This window comes from Bactrocera neohumeralis, chromosome 2 (assembly GCF_024586455.1).
Source record: "Bactrocera neohumeralis isolate Rockhampton chromosome 2, APGP_CSIRO_Bneo_wtdbg2-racon-allhic-juicebox.fasta_v2, whole genome shotgun sequence".
Lineage (NCBI taxonomy): Eukaryota > Metazoa > Arthropoda > Insecta > Diptera > Tephritidae > Bactrocera > Bactrocera neohumeralis.
In genome coordinates, this window is record NC_065919.1 from 39512288 (window position 1) to 39530087 (window position 17800).

Here is a 17800-nt window from a genome sequence, read left to right on the forward strand (position 1 = left end):
GCTTCATCTATTTTTAACCATAGCATGGTTCCTAACCTTATAATTCCGATTTACACTATCTTTATTCTTCTTTACTGGCATAGACACCGCTTACACGATTATAGCCGAGTTAACAACAGCGCACCAATCATTTCTTTTTTTCGCAACGTGGCGCCAATTGGAGATTCCAAGCGAAGCCAGGTCCTTCTCCACCTGATCTCTCCAACAGAGAGCTGGTACTGCGTCGAATACTTTCAGAGCTGAATTGTTTTTGTCCATACGCACGACATGATCAAGCCAGCGCAGCCGCTGCCTCTAAATTCGCTGAATTCGTGATATTCGCCGGGGCCAACGCGCAAAGGACCATAAATCTTTCGCAGAACCTTTTTCTCGAAAACTCGTAACGTCGACTCATCAGATGTTGTTTTCGTCCATGCCTCTGCACCATATAGCAGGACGCGAATAATGAGAGACTTATAGAGTTTTATTTTGTTCGTCGAGAGAGGACTTTACTTCTTAATTGCCTACTCAGTCCGAAGTAGCACCTGTTTTCAAGAGTTATCCTGCGTTGGATTTCCAGGCTGACATTGGTGGTGGGATTTATACTGGTCCCTAAATAAGCGGAAATATCTACAACTTCAGAGTTTTGACTGTCAACAGTGACGTGGGAGCCTAGTCGCGAGTATGACGACTATTTGTTTGATGGCAGGAGATATTTCGTCTTGCCCTCGTTCACTACCAGTTCCAATTGCTTTGCTTCCTTTTCCAGTCTGGAGAATAACGGGGCGTGTGTTGAGGCAATGATATAAATATCATCGGCATAAGCCAGCAGCTGTATACTCTTATAAAAGAATGTCCATGCTCGATTAAGTTCTGCAGCTCGAATTATTTTCTCCAGTAGCAGGTTGAAGAAGTCGCTCCTTTTCGTGCTGTCGAAAGCAGCTTTGAAATCACGAAGAGGTGGTGTGAATCGATTCTCGATTCTCCTTTCACGGGTCTTTCCCAAAATTTGGCGCATGGTGAATATCTGGTCTTCTTCTTCTTCTTAATTGGCGTAGACACCGCTTACGCGATTATAGCCGAGTTAACAACAGCGCGCCAGTCGTTTCTTCTTTTCGCTACGTGGCGCCAATTGGATATTCCAAGCGTAGCCAGGTCCTTCTCCACCTGGTCCTTCCAACGGAGTGGAGGTCTTCCTCTTCCTCTGCTTCCCCTGGCGGGTACTGCGTCGAATACTTGACCATGACCTAGCCAGCGGAGCCGCTGTCTTTAAATTCGCTGAACTATGTCAATGTCGTCGTATATCTAGTACAGCTCATCGTTCCATCGAATGCGATATTCGCCGTGGCCAATGCGCAAAGGACCATAAATCTTTCGCAGAATTTTTCTCTCGAAAACTCGTAACGTCGACTCATCGGTTGCTGTCATCGCCCTAGCCTCTGCACCATAGACTTATAGAGTTTAGCTTTTGTTCGTCGAGAGAGGACTGTACTTTTCAATTGCCTACTCAGTCCGAAGTAACACCTGTTGGCGAGAGTTATCCTGCGTTGGATTTCCAGGCTGCCATTGTTGGTAGTGTTTACGCTGGTTTCTGGATAGACGAAATTATCTACAACTTCAAAGTTCAAAGACTGTCAACAGTGACGTGAGAACCAAGTCGCGAGTGCGACGACTGTTTGTTTGATGACAGGACATACTATATCGTTTTGCCCTCGTTCACTGCCAGACCCATTTTCTGTGCTTCCTTGTCCAGCCTGGAGAAAGCAGAACTAACGGCGCGGGTGTTGAGGCCGATGATATCAATATCATCGGCATACGCCGGCAGCTGTACACTCTTATAGAAGATGGTACCTTCTCTATTTAGTCCTGCACCTCGAACTATTTTCTCCAGAAGCAGGTTGAAGAAGTCGCACGATAGGGAGTCGCCTTGTCTGAAACCTCGTTTGGTATCGAACGGCTCGGAGAGGTCCTTCCCGATCCTGCGTTTTTTGCTTCGATTCTTCTTTCACGGGTCTTTTCCAAAATTTGGCGCATGGTGAATATCTGGTCGGTTGTTGATTTTCCAGGTCTAAACCCACACTGATAAGGTCCAATCAGTTTGTTGAGGGTGAACTTTAATATTTCACACAATACGCTCAATAGACCCTTATATGCTTGATGTTTAGGAGACGGTAGTTGGCGCAGATTATTGTCGTAATCCTTAGCACATTTGTAGGGGTCGGCATCAAAAGAAGGATCTCTCATCCGAGGCTGTTTTCTTCTTTTCATTGGTAGTGTTTTTTATGTGGCGGGTCCCAAACCCAGCGCACAACCTTGTGGAGAGAATGTTTTACCTTCTCACTTTAGCTCGCCTTCAAACGTATGTTTTCTGGCTACCCAGAGGATACTTGGTCAAAGACCAGAGGTCGTGTGCTGCTTGAGCCATTTGTAAAAGAATCGTTTCTGGCCACTCCCAAGTGAATAGCAATCAGAGAACTTTCCTCACTTACTTGAACTTCTACACATGGCTCCATCCTCCGATCTGCCCGATCGTTTTGTTATTAAACAGGTAAAATATCCATAAGTTTATTGCCTTTCATGCGGTAATAAAAGATGGTTTCAATAAGAGATATATTGTCGGTGTGTTCAAAAACTAACTTGAATATTCTTATGTAAAAACTACAATTTGATTTACAAGGTATTTCTTGCTAAATAAATAAATACTTTTCACTTAACACTGTCAATATGAAGTACCATTTGCTTCCTATGGTATCTACCGTTTGCTTCCAGATTTATCAGACCTCTCGCTGTCACCTCCCTTCTGGGCACCTCCTTCCTCATCACTGTCATCCTTATTGCCATTGTTCCCGCCATCGCAATCATCGTTCTCATCATCATCATCGTCCTCATCATCATTTTCGATGTTGTCGTCATTTTTGGAATCCGCATGGTTTATGTACTTAAAACTCTGCACCGAATCCTTAGCATCATTCATCATAGGGCCATAATCGTCAATAGCGCCATCCACGAGCATGACCTGGCAAATCGACACCAGAATCAAAAATCCACAGATTAAATGCAAACGTATGATGAGCATTTTCAACTTTTGCCAAGTTCTCGTATGTAAGTAGAATCTTTCAAGACCGCTGGCGTAAAACTGTAGCAAAATACACCGTTTTCTGTACATTTATACCATTTGTTTGCGTGTTTGCAGCGTACAACTGTTAATTTATACAGGTGCATTAATATCAACCCGAATGTAAGATTCCCAAATATTTGATTGAAAATTATTTCAGCAGTCTTTAGAAAACAAATATTTGAAAAATACAATAAATTTTGCGAGGTAAAAAATATTCACGTAAACACTTGGCACACATCACTATATTGTGTAAACAATTCGTAAATGTTCGGAATCGGACCAAAAAACGGTTTTATTGAAATACAACCTAAAAACTGTTCAGTTATTCAATAACTGCTCAAGTGTCCCACACATGGTTACTGAGTAAGGCGCATGTGTGATTTACAAATTCTGAAAAGTGGTCGTGCCTTGTCCTCTGCCAAGTTTAATGAACTTCGTAATTTCTGTAAATTTCGCAGGAAGATTGTGTCTGATTGTTTCCTCCTCGACGTTTAATTGAGAAACATCGCGTAACCACGCTTACCTCCCACGAAACGGTCCTAAACTATTTAGAGTACGATACTTAGCTGAGTAAAAACGCAACAAACAAAAATCTTTTGTTTTGTTTGTCAACATTTTACATATTTTTTAAATTAAGGATTTTGTAGAAAAAATGGTTCTAATATACCTGTATTTTTACGTCTCACTTTTTGTTGATTTGGTAGATATCTTAATAGAATTAAGTATAATCTATCAGGATTACAAGAATATTTAATGTCACACATCTTCTTCTAAATGTTCCAATTAGAGATTCCAAGTGTAATCATGTTCTTTTCCACCTGGGCTTTCCAACGGAGAACCCCCGTCGAATACTTTCAGGGTTGGAGTGTTTTCATCCATTAGTACGTCTGTCTTAATTCGCTGCATTATGTCAATGTCGTCAGCTCATCGTTCCATCGACTGCGGTATTCGCCGTTGTCATAACTCTTCGTCGATTGATCACATCTTGTCATCGTCCATGCCTTTACACCATATAGCAGGACGGATATAATGAGGGATATATCATTCTGTCTTTGTTCGTTGAGAGAAGGCTTAACTTCTCAATTGCTTACTCAGTATTCCACAAATTTACCTGTTTATTAATGCACAATTCTACTGAACCTAGTTAACCAAGTTTTGTAAGAACATTGTGTATTAAGTATTGTCTGCTCAGCTAATTCATTATAATTAAAGGCGACACATCAATTGCCTTGACACCGTTTACTCTCTGGTAAATTTTTACAGCTTAGCTACGGATATAAACGGATATAGAATAAGCAAGCATTCTAATCTGATCATTTCATGCATTCTTCAATGAAAGTCGGCCTACACCATTTCTTTCCCTATGACTCTATTCCATATACTTATACTAGGCATTAAGAAGACTGTCAATAAAATTTTATGAAAAGGTTTTGATTGACTTGTTGTTATTTGGCGTCTGAGATATGTGAAATCGATCCTTTGAATTTTCGGGTGCCATAAGCCCGATATAACGATTTTCATTCCAATCATTGACTTTTTTCTTTATATTTCAGATTTTACTGATGTTATCTTAACGAAACAAATGACTAATTAGTAGCAGACTAACCAAAATTGCACACAAATTTTCGATTTTCGGTTGAACCCGATTTAACGTCACCCTACTACCAAGTTCGCCTTTGTCCACGTATATACATATTTTATTATAAACTCTGATACCGGTATTCTTTATTTAAGAAAATTCAAGTCCAACAATATTTGGATAATACATATGGCAAGCCTCGACTTATAAAGCCAGGGAAATACCTTCAGGTGTTGGCAAAACTTGATACAATATTAAAAATGTGGCGAAAGAATTCAATTGCATTCATTATTCGATAAAACCGTGAATGGATTACATGCAAATTTGGTATTTAATTAAGATTGATGTGAGTTGATTTGTATACTGGAAAGAGAAAGAATCAAATGAAATAAAATTTTTATTATATGGGAAGTAGGTGTGGTAGTGATCCGTATCGTGACAGGGAGACGTCATGATGATGGGCCAGATGTAATTGAAGTTTGTTGAGTAGGTAGAGAAATATGCGATTTTACCTAAAAATGGGCGATGTCACGCCCATCCAGTTATGACATCGACTCCCATAAAACTCCCTTTTACCTTTTAGGATGTAAAATTTAATGCCTCTGACGCAGTTTTTAGCAGTTTATACTAAACCCGTATGTGGGGCGTTGGCGTGGTTATCATCAGATTAGATCATCAGAACTGACTACGACGGTGTTGTAAAGATACGTTCTGTCTAAATTTGGGAGAGATAGCTTTAATGGTTCGGGAGATATGGTGGGTCCATGCTCACGCTTTAAAATTTTTCAAAGCACAGGTGGCCTTGTTAACGTAATTCCTTCTACCAAATTATAGTTTCTTATCTAAATTTACGACTTAATTATGAAAATTTATAGATTTTTGATTAATGGTGTTTTTTCCGCGTAAATTAAATAAGAATATCGAACAAATATTTTGTATTTCTAACCAAATTTCGTGTGCGGAATCGTTGCGAATTTTGGAAAAGGTTAGCGTTTATTCACTTTTATCAAAATACAAAGCCTTCAAAGACGGTCGAGAGATCGACTTCTTCAACTGATGAAAGTATTAAAAAAGTGAAGGATATGGAGCTTGAAAATCGTCAGGCAAGTGTTAAAGAAATGGCAAGAAAGCTTGACATCTCTCGCGAGTTCCTACGAATGATTTTGGTGGATATTTTTGGTATGAAACGGGTTCTGGATCGACTTGCCCCGATAAAGCTGTTTTTTTCGAAAAGGGTAATGTAAATTAGTCTCTTTGGTCCAAAAACACAATCGGTCTACCAGCGTATCCACCAGATTTGACTCCGTGTGGTTATTTCTTTCCGAACTGAAATTGTTATTCCGTGGAACCCGTTTTGCGTCGATCGAAGAGATAAAATAAAATTCGCTTAAAAAGCAGAAGACCATCCCGAAAAGTGCTTATGAAAAGTGTTTCGCGGACTGGAAAAATCGTTGACATAAGTGTATTACATCTGGTGGAGATTATTTTGAAGGCGACAAAATAAATATTGATGAATAATTAAATATTTTGTGTTTTGTTTACAATTTGCGGGCACTTTTTTTTTGTATGTTCAATCAACCGGTTGATGAATAACAGAGAACTTGTGATACGTCTTAAGAATATGTGTTGGAACATGCGGATCGATGTAAAATTTTAGTTTATTTTGTTATACCTTCAGATTTAAACCCTGTGTCAGAGAATATGTTGTTCTCACTTGGCTATTTGTAAGGCTACGGGTTTCGATTTCCTCCAATTTACCCTGGTAAAAAATTATATTCAATACCATTGCACCCTCAGTATAACAAAATTTGGACTTTCGAGAAAAATATTTCAAGATATTTCTTGCCTTTTTCATTACAGCCTCAACGATTGGGGTCCATAAAATATTTATTCTGTGTGATTATCGGAGCAAGATGTGCCTTTCTTAGGAAACGTAATTCAAGACATTACTGCTTCTAGAATGCTGCGGTGGACTGAAGGCCTGGAACTATAGCCGATGGAGACTGTTCAGCAGAGCCTTCACCAACTTTCCCCCTGTACTTAAATGCATTCGTAAAGAAGCCCCTCATTACTACTTCTCTTCTTCAACGATTGAGTATGGACCATGTTCCTCGTAGAGAAGGCTCAACGAAGCAGTTATGATTAGAGCAGTTTTATATTAAACTAATTTTTTCCTTGTACAGCCGTGTATGGATTTGAAAGCTTATCAAACATAATGAGAATCGCATTAAAAAAACTTTAAAGAGATATGGATGACTGCAGTTTGAAGAGACAATGACGATATATGTATGTAGCTCTTAAATATTTGTGTTTCTTTTTAATTAAAGAATTCCAGCCACTTGTCCAAATAACAAATATTAACACGACTTTTTATTGAAAAATCTGTTTACTTTACCAAAATACCAAAATATTTGACTATATGACATTAAACATAATAATACGAGTATATTCATATGTAAAACTAGGCCGAAATTCTAACATTCTCTCTCTCGAATTTTAGGTTCGCTTTTGTACTTTTGAACCTGATGCTGCTTAAGTTCTAAACGCCATCGCCACTTGGTTTTAATATCCTCTAATTATTTGTTAACGCCAAAAAGGCAATCAAATGAAGACCATCTTGTCGATTGAAAAACACCAGTACATATGGAAATTCTTAAGAGAAAGACTTCAAAAATATTAAAAAACATCGGACTAGTTTCGATTTGAAAGTATATCGCCACCAATAATTTTAACCAAAAACTCTACGTATGTATATTAGCAAAAATGACCCCTGCGCCTGACTTTTCCAATTTTAGTTTATTCAGCTTGTCTAATAAATCAGCTGCATGCGTATTTGTAAGAAAACAATTTATGCAGTGAAAGATGGTTTGATCTTGAAAGACGAAGAACTTGCAAATTGTATTAAAATAATTCCCCAACTCTGTGGTGGCGCAAGAAGTATAAATATCGAAGTGATCGCTTCTCGACTCAAATTAGTACCAGTTATAATTCAAGGAAACCGCTCTGAAATGAAGAAATTGAGTTTTATGTTAGTGTTAGCGATGCTCAGCGTATGCTTTCTATCTGAAGCCAATTGTGAAGACGATGCTACCGTCGATGACAGTGATACTGGCAGCAATGACAACGACGGTAATGATGAAGATACTGGCAGCAATGATACTGGCAACAATGACAACGATGATAATGATGAAGATATTGGCAGCAATGATACTGGCAACAATGATAACGACGATAATGATGAAGATACTGGCAGCAATGATAGCGACGATAATGATGAAGATACTGGCAGCAATGATACTGGCAACAATGACAACGATGATAATGATGAAGATACTGGCAGCAATGATAGCGACGATAACACTGGTGATACTGACAACAATGGTGCCAGCGATAATACTAGTGGAACTGACAACAATAGTGGCAGCAACAATAACGGAGGTAGCAATAACGGCAATAGTGGTGGAACTAGCATTGGAAATAGCGGAAGCAAGCCATCAGGTCCGGTTCGTAAAAGGCTTACAATACGTAATTTCAAATATACAATGCGGAAAAAAGTGGTGAAACAACAGATACGCGGAAACAAAAAGGCCAAAGGCCGAAAACGTATAAATAATCGTAGTGGAGCAAAATCTGGCTTACGTATGTATAAACCTGCAGTTATTACTGGATAAATGCCAAAGTGTCTTATATGTGTACCGAGCTTCCAGAAGAGGAAATACTTATACTAAATAATACTTATACTAAAATACGTACATACAGTAAAAAATCACAAATTTTATTTTTATCAATATCAAAAACTTTTTATGCACATCGAAATATTTGTTACCCATTTTGCGCAACAAAATTAAATATATTCGGATGATAGACATTTTTGTAGATATTTAACCGATCTGTCATTCGTTCTTAATTATTCACAGAAAACTTTACATTATTTATATTCAATTATTCATGCCTTAAAATATGTTTCATTAATATCACCCATAGGTAGATTCGTATACCGTGTACATGGTATATTAAATTGCCATGAACCCTATAGGAAATGTCGGAGACCCTACAAACTAAATATACATACATAATTTGCCCAAGCCAATCCCACAATCTCCGCATATCTCGTCCAGATCGAACTATAGCTACTATACAAATTGTCTATTAAAAATCAGGTCCTTGTATTGAAACGTTTTTGTTTTGACAAGATGTCTTCGCGAAATTAGGCGAGGATTATTGTGCAAGGCAATACAAAGTGCTTTCCAAAGTAAACAGAACTTTTTGAATCTAGCACTCCCTGGCCTGTGCTATCTTTATCGTTTGTCCAGTGAGAATTTCATGACATTTCATCAATTGGAAGGGAAGTTAATTGGAAGTTAAAGTAATGAGTGCCTGTTATCTAATTATATTCCTATCACTTGTGTTCTTATAGGAACATTTTGCTAAAAATATATAAATTTATATAACGTCAATTATTATGACACAGCAATAGTACTAAAATATCCTTTCAGATTTTTAAACGGGAGCATGCATTTGGAATTAATTGGAAATGCTCTAGGTCATGTTTAAATTTACTCTCGGAAAACAAATAACTTTAACTAAGTCAACAGCAAATTAAAATGTTTATCAGGGTGGTTATCAATGTATTCCGAAAAAAATTCATATCTCCAGGTGACCAATGAGTTGGGGCCATTTCAAACTAACATCTAAATGTACCTGTATATCGAAATAATTTTTATGCATGTTGCTAAAGTGTATAATAGTATTTTTGTTCACCTAGCGGTTGTTTGCATCAACAAAAACTGATCGAGATATAGTTAAATTGAGTTATATATATATATAAATGATTAGGACGTCGAGACGACTTGAATTCTGAGAGACTGTCTGTCTGTCCGTGCAAGCGATAACTGGAGTACAAATTGAGATATCTTAATGAAATTTGGCACATGGGTTCCTCTTCAAAAAGTGGAGGACGAGTGCGTAGTGCCACTAAACACTAAATTAATGTACAGAACATTAAGTTGACACAAAATGAGGGACGAGAATTCCCCTAGCGACATTCATTGACGTGTAAGGTGCTTTCAATAGTGCTATCACGGCTGCACTGATATCGGTTTTCGCTTCTTACATTAATCAGAACCTATTGTCCTGGTTATCAGGCAACACTACGTGCGCGGTATCATACTAGACCTTGTTAATGAACTCGTGTTGAGCTGGCACTTCGACCGAGTGAAGGAGATTCTCGAGGAATTTAACACATCGTTTTCATTCCCCAGTATAGAAGATTGGACCAATGGTTCCGTGATCGACAGTTTCTACGGCGAAATCAACATCTTCACTGACGGATCAGAGTATGATCATCAGTGAAGACCTTTTCCAACATTTTAATCCTTCACCAGAAATTTGATTCCGCACACAAAATTAAATTCTTTGTTGAATAATTTCACTCATTGTAAAAATCGCCGACTGCACTTTATGTACTTCAGAAAGTCAAGTGTATACTAAACACTAATGATTAGTTTGATGTGATATTTGGTACAGATCAGACAGATCATACCAGCCTAGAAAAACAATATTTCGACGAATGTGTTTTCGTGCGAAATTTAAATTAAAAGTCAGTCAATTTTTTGCAGTCAGGAGTAAAATGGTAATTGCTGACTCAATTGTCCCCAGTAGGCAGTCAGTATAAATTCGCAACGCAAATTTATAGAAAATACCTTATTCAGGTGAGGTTGATAAAACTATTGTGAAAACAGAATTTTCTTGGAAGTTTTCGTAAGGAAGACTATCACACTCATTATTCTCTCATAGGTGAACCTCTTTGATAAAAACCTTAAAACCTTGTTTAGACACTGAAGTTATTTAACACAAGAATACTAATTTTCTACTAAAAGTAATAATATACTCACGATGACGGCATTGCAACCATTAACTGGTGTATATATGTATGTGCTTAATGCTGACATAAACACAAAACTTGTTTATTAATATTACAACGCAAAAAAGGCAGATTGAAAAACTCATGTCGTTTTAAAGAAAAAAAAACTTTATTATCCAATATGATCGATCAAGGGCGAGACACCGATTACAGATACCTTTCATAGATGCTTTCACTTGAAGTCTCAGAAAAGGAAAATGCTATTGGGGTCTGATTCGGGGAACTTGGTGAATGCATAGAGTTGATGTCAGAGCATAAGCCCGAAACAGTAAAGAACTAAAACGATAATACTTAAGCGAGGAGCGACATTATGTAAGGTGCTTTCCAAAGTAAACCGGACTTTTTGAACACAGCGCCCCCTGATGGCGCCATCCAAATGTCGTGTGATGCGTTAGAATCTGCTATCTTTATCGATTGTCCAGTGAGAATTTCATGACAAATCATCAATTGGAAGTGAACTTATTGCGTTTTAAGTGTCAGTATGTTTGTGTAATCGGTTTCACACCGATTGCTTTGAACAAAGAATCAACATTAAATTTTGTTTTTGGTTGTTGGTAAAACTTTTACCGAAACGTTTCAATTGATGAAACAAGTTTATGGCGATGATTGCTTAAACCCGTAGCAGAGTGCACGAGTGGTTTCAACGTTTTCAAAGTGGTCGTGAGGACCGTGATCACCGAAAATTCCATCGAAACTGTACGTGAATTCATCAAAAATCAACCGAAATCATTACTGAAATTCATGGAAATGGAATTGAGCATCTCCAAAACAACGATTTGTTCCGCACAAATTGACTGACGACCAAAAATTGCTCAGAATACAACATTCGAAGGACGATTATTTGACCAAAAATCACATTTTAACCATAAACCATTCCCCGTTTTCACCTGATATAGCAGGAGAAGGAGACTATTTTGAATAAAATAAATTGATTTTGCCGAAAAAACCATTTATTCTGTTTTTTTTTAAGTCCTGTTTACTTTGGAACGCACCTTGTAGGATATCAGTGACTAAGCCAAGCGAGCTGTTGCATTGCTTTTTAGATTCAGATGAGGGGTTCTATATTTCGAAAGGTGCATTTAACATTTTTGTTGAAAAAATGGAGTATATTCTACTAACCAACAAAAGAATACAAAAAATTAATATAATACTTTATATTTAGAACTAAGCCAATATCCAGGCAAATGCAAGAATGTTAATATTAACATTCGACTCTATCCTTCAGATCATTGCAGCGGTCTTCTATTTGAAAAACTAATGATAACCTAAAGGTAAGATAAGGGTTGACAATATACAAAATGTAGTATTTTCCCTGAACAGGGTTTATTGAGTTTGCCACGAAGTTTGTAAAAGTCAGAAGATTTTTGCCTATCAAATATAGAGATATAAATGATCAGCGTATCGATCTGTATCGATTTGACCAAGGCCATTTTCACACATCTTTTTCTCCTGAAGGAGCTGCTCATTTGTCAGAACCTTCCATATCGGACAAATATAGCATATAGCTGCCATGAAACTTCATTTCCATTATAGTAATTTACATTGATTTGAGACCCAGTGAACGGATAGATTGTGAACTAACCCGGCGCCAGATTTACCGAAAAAATCCTTATTAAATATTTCCAAACATTTTCCGACAGCTTCGAAACATAGACGTCTTTTAAAGATTAGATTTAACAAAAAAATATGTGAATTCAATTGTAATTGGCCATATTTCATAGAAAGGATCCAAAATCAGCCTGCTTAGTATCAATAATAACCGTACTTCCTGTCTAACGAGAATATGACTACCCCCCAATAATCCAACTACAAGCAGATCTTGTCAGGTCTACAGTTATAAATAAAGCAAACAACGGGTTTTCAGTCGAAAACATTTATCATATGGCTTTTTTAAGCCGTACAATCTGAAAACTTATTAAGCACTGTGCTTACGCACAATTTTCTCTTCACCCTCGCAGTCGAAAGTGACTTGAATGCCCTCTGGCAACCAACGTTGAGACCAGATTTCCACATTGCAATTCTTCACTTCATCATTTCCCGCAATAAGGTCCACATTGAATTTGTAGAGCGTACCAGAGACAACTTGTGAGCTTGCTGAGTTCACTTTCGAGATTCTAATTAAAGGAAAACAAAGAAAATGGTTTCAGTTAATTAGGTCTGAATATATTCACGTAGCCGTGGAGTGGGGTATTTTCGATAGACTTACTTATAAGCGGGTCCGTCGCCCGTCGCCAATTTGGTTAAGGAATTTTGAAGTTCTTCTTGAGCCTGCTTTAAGTCCTCACCGCTGAGTGGGGTGGCGCCTCCAACTAAGTGCTTAAAATTAGAATTAGTATCAAAATAATTAACTGTGCAAATATCATTATTATATGCGTATGTGTAACCATTTTCAAACCGAACTTACTCCTTCAGGCACAGCGACAACCACTGCGATGACACACCCGAGCAACACAAATAACTTAGCGCTAATCATTTTCAATTTGGAGCTTTGAGAACTACGAGTTTGTTGCTTGTGAACGAAGAGATGAATTAAACTGCTGACAACTGGGAGGAGAACTGACTTTTATAGGCACGTGGCTCACTACTCGCAGTGCCAATAGTCGTGAGCTAACACATAACTATAGTATACTTTAGTGCACATATGCACATTAGGGTGTTTTTTTTTTTTTTTTGAACCATTCATTTTTTCAATTCCGTCATGAAATTTCCTTGGAAATACCCTAAAAAGAATTCCTTGATAATTTGAGCCCTTAATATCAATGTTAAGGACTGGACCTAGACATGTTAAAATTTTCCATTGACAATACAAGACAATCGTGATTTTTTATCTTTAAATTTCTATAACTCAGAGGCATTTTACGGCATCGCTTTGATTTAGATACATATTCCTCAGGATTGAACACTCTACAAAAGTGCCCATTGCGACAAAGTTGAAACTCACACCGGCGAGGATTACGGGGCTCTAAACCTGATTTTTAGACGAAATTCGCATTTTTTTGTATAGTATATCTCGTAAATGACAAGAGCTATAGAAAAAATGTACATACCAAAATGTACATACCAAATTATATTTGCTACAAAAACGATCCGAGGTCAAAATCGCTATCAATAATACTTCTCGAGATATTCGGCTTTTTAAGTAAGGCTGTATGGATTTTCATAGATTTTTTAACACATACCATCTATAAAAATTCTATACAGCCTTACTTAAAAAGCCGAATATCTCGAGAAGTATTAATGATTTTGTCCTCGGATCTTTTTTGTAACAAATAAAATTTCCTACAAGTTTGTCCTGTACATTTTTTCTACAAAAAATTGTGAAATTCGTGGAAAAATCAGGTTTAGACCGCCGTACTACTTCGCCGGTGTGAGTTTCGACTTTGTCGCAATGGGCATTTTTTAGTATGTTGAATTCTGAGGAATATGTGTCTAAAGTCAAAGCGATGCCATAAAATGCCTCTGAGCTATAGAAATTTAAAGATAAAAAATCACAATTGTAGTGTATTTTCAATGGAAAATATTTACATGTCTTGGTCCAGTACTTAATGTTAATATTTAGGGCTCGAATTTTCAGTGAATTTTTTGTAGTGTATTTCCAAAGAAATTTCATAACGGGATTGAAAAAAATTAATAGTTAAAAAAACACCCTAATGCACATGTTTACAAGCATGCATACATACAAAGACTCATCTGCTCATTGTTTCATATGGAAAGCGAAATGGCTTTCTGCATTACGCACACTCAATCACTGTTCTCTCAGTTCGATCATTGTTTCCAAACAAATATATACTACATATATGTACATATACTTTACGCCATCTCATTTCAGTGTTGAGCAAAATATAAGCATTAGGGCTTCTAATTGATTAGAAATTAGCTATTCTGCAACATTTTTCATAAGTAAATTAATTACTGATAAAAAATTGTATTAACGATATGGAATAAACTATTTTGGCAGGAAAATATTTGTTTTGTCCGCTTATCTGTCGACTCTGATCCACCCCGCCATACTAAGTACAATATCTGGGAAATAAAGTTAAAATAGTTGTGTATTTAGAAAATACAAGACTTATAGATTGTTTAATCCACTTTAACGTCCGTCATTCTTTGTTAATAAAAATCCTAAAATTTAATGGGAAGCTATACGAATTGTTGCAGACAGATTTACTAGATATTTAAAACTAATCTTGCTGCTATTCTTAGTTTTGAAAGTTTCATAACCCCTTTCATCCAATTTAGTTCAAAATTCAATGTTTATTCTAAGTACAATACAAATTATCTATTTTAAGAATTTGTGCCAAAATTTGCTTCGAGTTTCACACTCTGAGTAAGTCAGTATTTTTTCATAAATCCCATTTGATATTTTTTAAGAATTCTGATCTGTTTTAAAATTTATTATCTTCATATTTGTCAAGAATTATCTATCCCTCAAAAGTAAGAAATTTCTTAAACTACATACTACGTCAATAATGATATATCTTTAATACTTTTTTGGATGCTCACAGTGAAACTCTATTGTTTTTTATGCTTTCTTTACTTACTCCAGTTACCCTATTTAATTACATAAATTGTCACTCATTTATTTAAAATCTTTGCATTTTTTATTCCATAGACTCAAAGTTTGGTACTCTGAATTTGCTGAGTAAATATTAGAATTTGCGAATTTAGACCTTTTGTTTCGTGCCTATCTGGCATCATATTGCTAAACATATGTTTGAAGCTTTATGGGCAGCACTTATGTGCTTGCTGTCAAACCAGCTTCCGTTTTATCTCTCTCTTCAATAAAGGAACACGACCGCATAACACGCTTTCTATTTCAATCCGCGTTAATATAATTCATCTTCCGCGAAAGCTATTAAACATCAACATATCTTAGTCCTTCGAGCCGGATATCATCGCATATTAATGATATTCCGCAAATTCGCTATTATTTTCAATATTTTTCCGCATTTTTAATATTAATCATGCCTTCGGCTAAAATTCGCGACTCCGCGCTAAATGCTATCAAACGCTATTTGCAATCTTGCAAAGTGGATGCTCTGTCGGTAGACACTGAGGTAATAACTACTTACCTCCAATTGTTGGTGGAGCAGTGGATTCGGTTTTGCGTAGCATAACAAGATGTGGAACTCACATGTGGTGACGAGAACGTTTCCATGGAGTAGCAGGTACGCAAACAAGGTGAGGAGTGGTACAGCACCGCCAAAGCTAACTTGAAACGCCTGTGCGCAACTCAAAGACACCAGACATTGCAAACTACCGTTCATGATTCAACTTCTCCTGTACAGCTTCCAAAGCTACAGTTGCCGTCATTTAGTCGTGATCCCACTCAATGGCTTCCTTTTCCTGATGCGTTTTGCTCACTCATTCATACGAATGTCAATTTGTCGGATGGACAAAAATTACATTATTTACGAAACTGTTTTAATGGGGAAGCATTCGATTTGGTGAGTAGCTTAGCAGTATGTGATAGTAATTACGCTGAAGCTTGGGACTTACTGACCGCGAGGTACAAGGTCATGCGTGTCATGGTGGACAGCCACATCAAAGCACTTATGGCAATTGGGAGTGCAGCCAAGGATACTGCTAAGAGAGTAAAGCAAGTGCTAAATTTGTTACTTCAACACGTTGGTGCTCTACGTGCACTCGAACGACCAGTCGAATTCTGGGATGACTGGCTCGTTCACCTAACCGTTTCAAAGCTAGCACACGAAACCGGCAAGCAATGGGAGTTATCGCTCGTCATGGACGATCTACCATCTTTCTCCGTTTTTCGAGAATTTCTTGAAAACCGCGCACGCTCACTGGAGATGGTACCATTACTCAACACTACCGCAAAGGCAACAACAACAACAAAAATGTTTTCCATACGGCATTTACAGAGCCAGAAGTAAATATAACTACATCAACCTCTACTAAAGTGCCGCATTGTTCTTATTGCAATTGTGAGCATAAAATCTACGTTTGCTCACAGTTCAGCCAACTCGACTCCAAGGGTAAATTAACTGCTATTAAGAAGTTAGGTGCATGTATAAATTGTCTCAGCAAAGGGCATATCCTCGCTAAATGTCATAGCACATCGTCGTGTCGCATATGCCAACGACGTCGTCATACCTTACTTCACGAAAACTTTACCAATCAACCGACAAAGCTCAATGCTCTTTCAAATGAACAACGTTTAAATGTAACCGCACACTACGCCAACGCAGACCGCGTCATTTTACTAGCAACCGCTGAAATTATGGTATAAGATTATACCGGTCGTTGACAACCCTCTCGCGCGCTTCTTGACAACGGTTCGCATGCCTCATTCGTCACCGAGGTGTCTGTCCAACGCCTTCGCCTTCCCACTGTCGCTGACATTCACGTTACTGGGATTGGGGCACTACAAGGAGACGGTGCAAAGGGAGAAGTTACATTTTCCATATCAACGCGAACGCTTGATACTAAATTTCAAGTAAGTACCCTCATCTTACCGAAAATTACTTACGATCTTCCAACCTCCGCTTTACCGACGACATCTTGGCCGCATCTTAAGGATTTACCACTACTCGGCCGCTGTTATTCCCAGCGCGGACCAATAGACATTTTAATTGGAATGGATGAAATGGACAAATTTCTACTACACGGACTCCGTAAGGGTGAACGGGGTACACCAATGGCACAAAATACTGTATTCGGATGGGTACTGTTTGGCAACACTGCCAATTTACAAAGCCCACCGGTGAACATTCCGACCTTCATTTAACTCAACTCATCCACAAGTTTTGGGAACTCGAAGAACTACCTGTCCTCAAATTCTTTTCACCTGAAGAATCTATGTGTAAGAAACTATACGACGATACGACCGAACGTGTATCGGATGGTCGCTACATCGTGCGTTTACCTTTGAAGGAAAACGTACTGTTAGGTGAATCACGAGAAGCAGCTATTCGAGCATTACTCCGCATGGAAAGAAGACTTGCAGCTAACGAACAACTTCGCAAAGAGTATACTATGATTATGGATCACCTCTATGGGACACATGGAACCAGCTGAGACGACAACAGATAAACTCTACTAAATGCCACATCATACGGTGGTAAAGACCACAAGCCAAACAACGAAACTTCGATTCGTTTTCAACGCATCTGTGAAGTCAACCTCTGAGAATTCTTTAACCGATGCCCACAGCCACAACAAGATCTATTTTCTATTTTGG

General features: G+C 37.7%; 2 protein-coding genes across 2 annotated transcripts; one reads left to right on the forward strand and one right to left on the reverse strand.

Annotated features, from left to right (window-relative positions):
- The first annotated feature begins 7684 nt into the window (after positions 1-7684).
- On the forward strand, positions 7685-8553 carry LOC126756507 (N66 matrix protein-like). The gene has a single exon (XM_050469611.1). The coding sequence runs from the start codon at positions 7685-7687 to the stop codon at positions 8345-8347; it is 663 nt and encodes a 220-aa protein (XP_050325568.1). The 3' UTR covers positions 8348-8553.
- Positions 8554-12456: 3903 nt separating this feature from the next.
- On the reverse strand, positions 12457-13145 carry LOC126756552 (sarcocystatin-A-like). The gene is made up of 3 exons (XM_050469699.1): positions 13004-13145; positions 12806-12915; positions 12457-12713 (listed from the first exon to the last, which is right to left on the reverse strand). Exons 1-3 carry the CDS (start codon positions 13070-13072, stop codon positions 12515-12517), a joined length of 378 nt encoding a protein of 125 aa, XP_050325656.1. The 5' UTR covers positions 13073-13145; the 3' UTR covers positions 12457-12514.
- Between the last annotated feature and the right edge of the window lie 4655 nt (positions 13146-17800).